The sequence below is a fragment of the Bombus impatiens genome, unplaced genomic scaffold (assembly GCF_000188095.3).
Source record: "Bombus impatiens unplaced genomic scaffold, BIMP_2.2 scf_4005, whole genome shotgun sequence".
NCBI classification, from domain to species: domain Eukaryota; kingdom Metazoa; phylum Arthropoda; class Insecta; order Hymenoptera; family Apidae; genus Bombus; species Bombus impatiens.
Window position 1 is genome coordinate 1 of NT_180424.1, and position 885 is coordinate 885.

The 885-nt window shown below is 36.4% G+C and overlaps 1 protein-coding gene across 1 annotated transcript; it reads left to right on the top strand.

The window, feature by feature from the left end:
- The first annotated feature begins 17 nt into the window (after positions 1-17).
- On the top strand, positions 18-804 carry LOC112214012. The gene has a single exon (XM_024372176.2). The coding sequence runs from the start codon at positions 91-93 to the stop codon at positions 748-750; it is 660 nt and encodes a 219-aa protein (XP_024227944.1). The 5' UTR covers positions 18-90; the 3' UTR covers positions 751-804.
- The last annotated feature ends 81 nt before the right edge of the window (positions 805-885 follow it).

Genomic DNA, 885 nt, shown 5'->3' on the forward strand with positions numbered 1-885 from the left:
AAATCATATGAGGGTAGCTTGCAACATTACATATCGCATTTTTCTTGTGACTAACGTCACATCGAATAATTCTATTTGTTTCAGATTTTTATGGAAGCAAAGGAAATATCACAATCAGAACTTGACTTCCTACTACGATTTCCGTATATTCCCGAGTTAACAAGCCCTGTAGACTTTTTAACAGACGTCGGTTGGGGAGGGATTAAATATTTGAGCCAAATGGAGGATTTTCAAAATTTAGAAAAAGACATAGAAGGTGCTGCGAAACGATGGAAGAAGTTTGTAGAATCAGATACGCCGGAACGAGAAAGTTTCCCACAAGATTGGAAAAATAAAACTGCTCTGCAAAGATTATGCATTATGAGGTGTCTTAGACTGGATCGTATGACTTACGCGATTAGGTATGTTCCTGTCATATTAACTCACTTGATACTTCACGTTACAATACAAATCCTAGGAATTTATTTTTTCAATTATATCTTACTTGAATCATGTTATTCCTATAGAATTTCTGCGACGTCGTTTTTTATTCTAATGTCCTTTTTATTGAGCCATCACGAGCTATCATTATCAAGCACATTCCTTAAACCCAGGTTAATGAGTACATCATCTGCTATCTATGTACAGCATACAATCATCATAACCTGTTTCGGCCGTAATCACAGTTTCAGCATTTGTTTAAGAGTTTCATTAGTATCCAACCATTGTCCAGATTGTGTACGATTACGGTCTACTAAAATAGCCTCTTGACTGCGAAGGTGAGTGTCGCAGATTACCAATAAACCGTACTTTCCTAGAAAATGGGAAAAGCTAAATTAACAGCCATCACAAAAAAATAAATAAAAACCACTTCTCGTCCTCAAACCTGCGACCTCTAAGTATCCT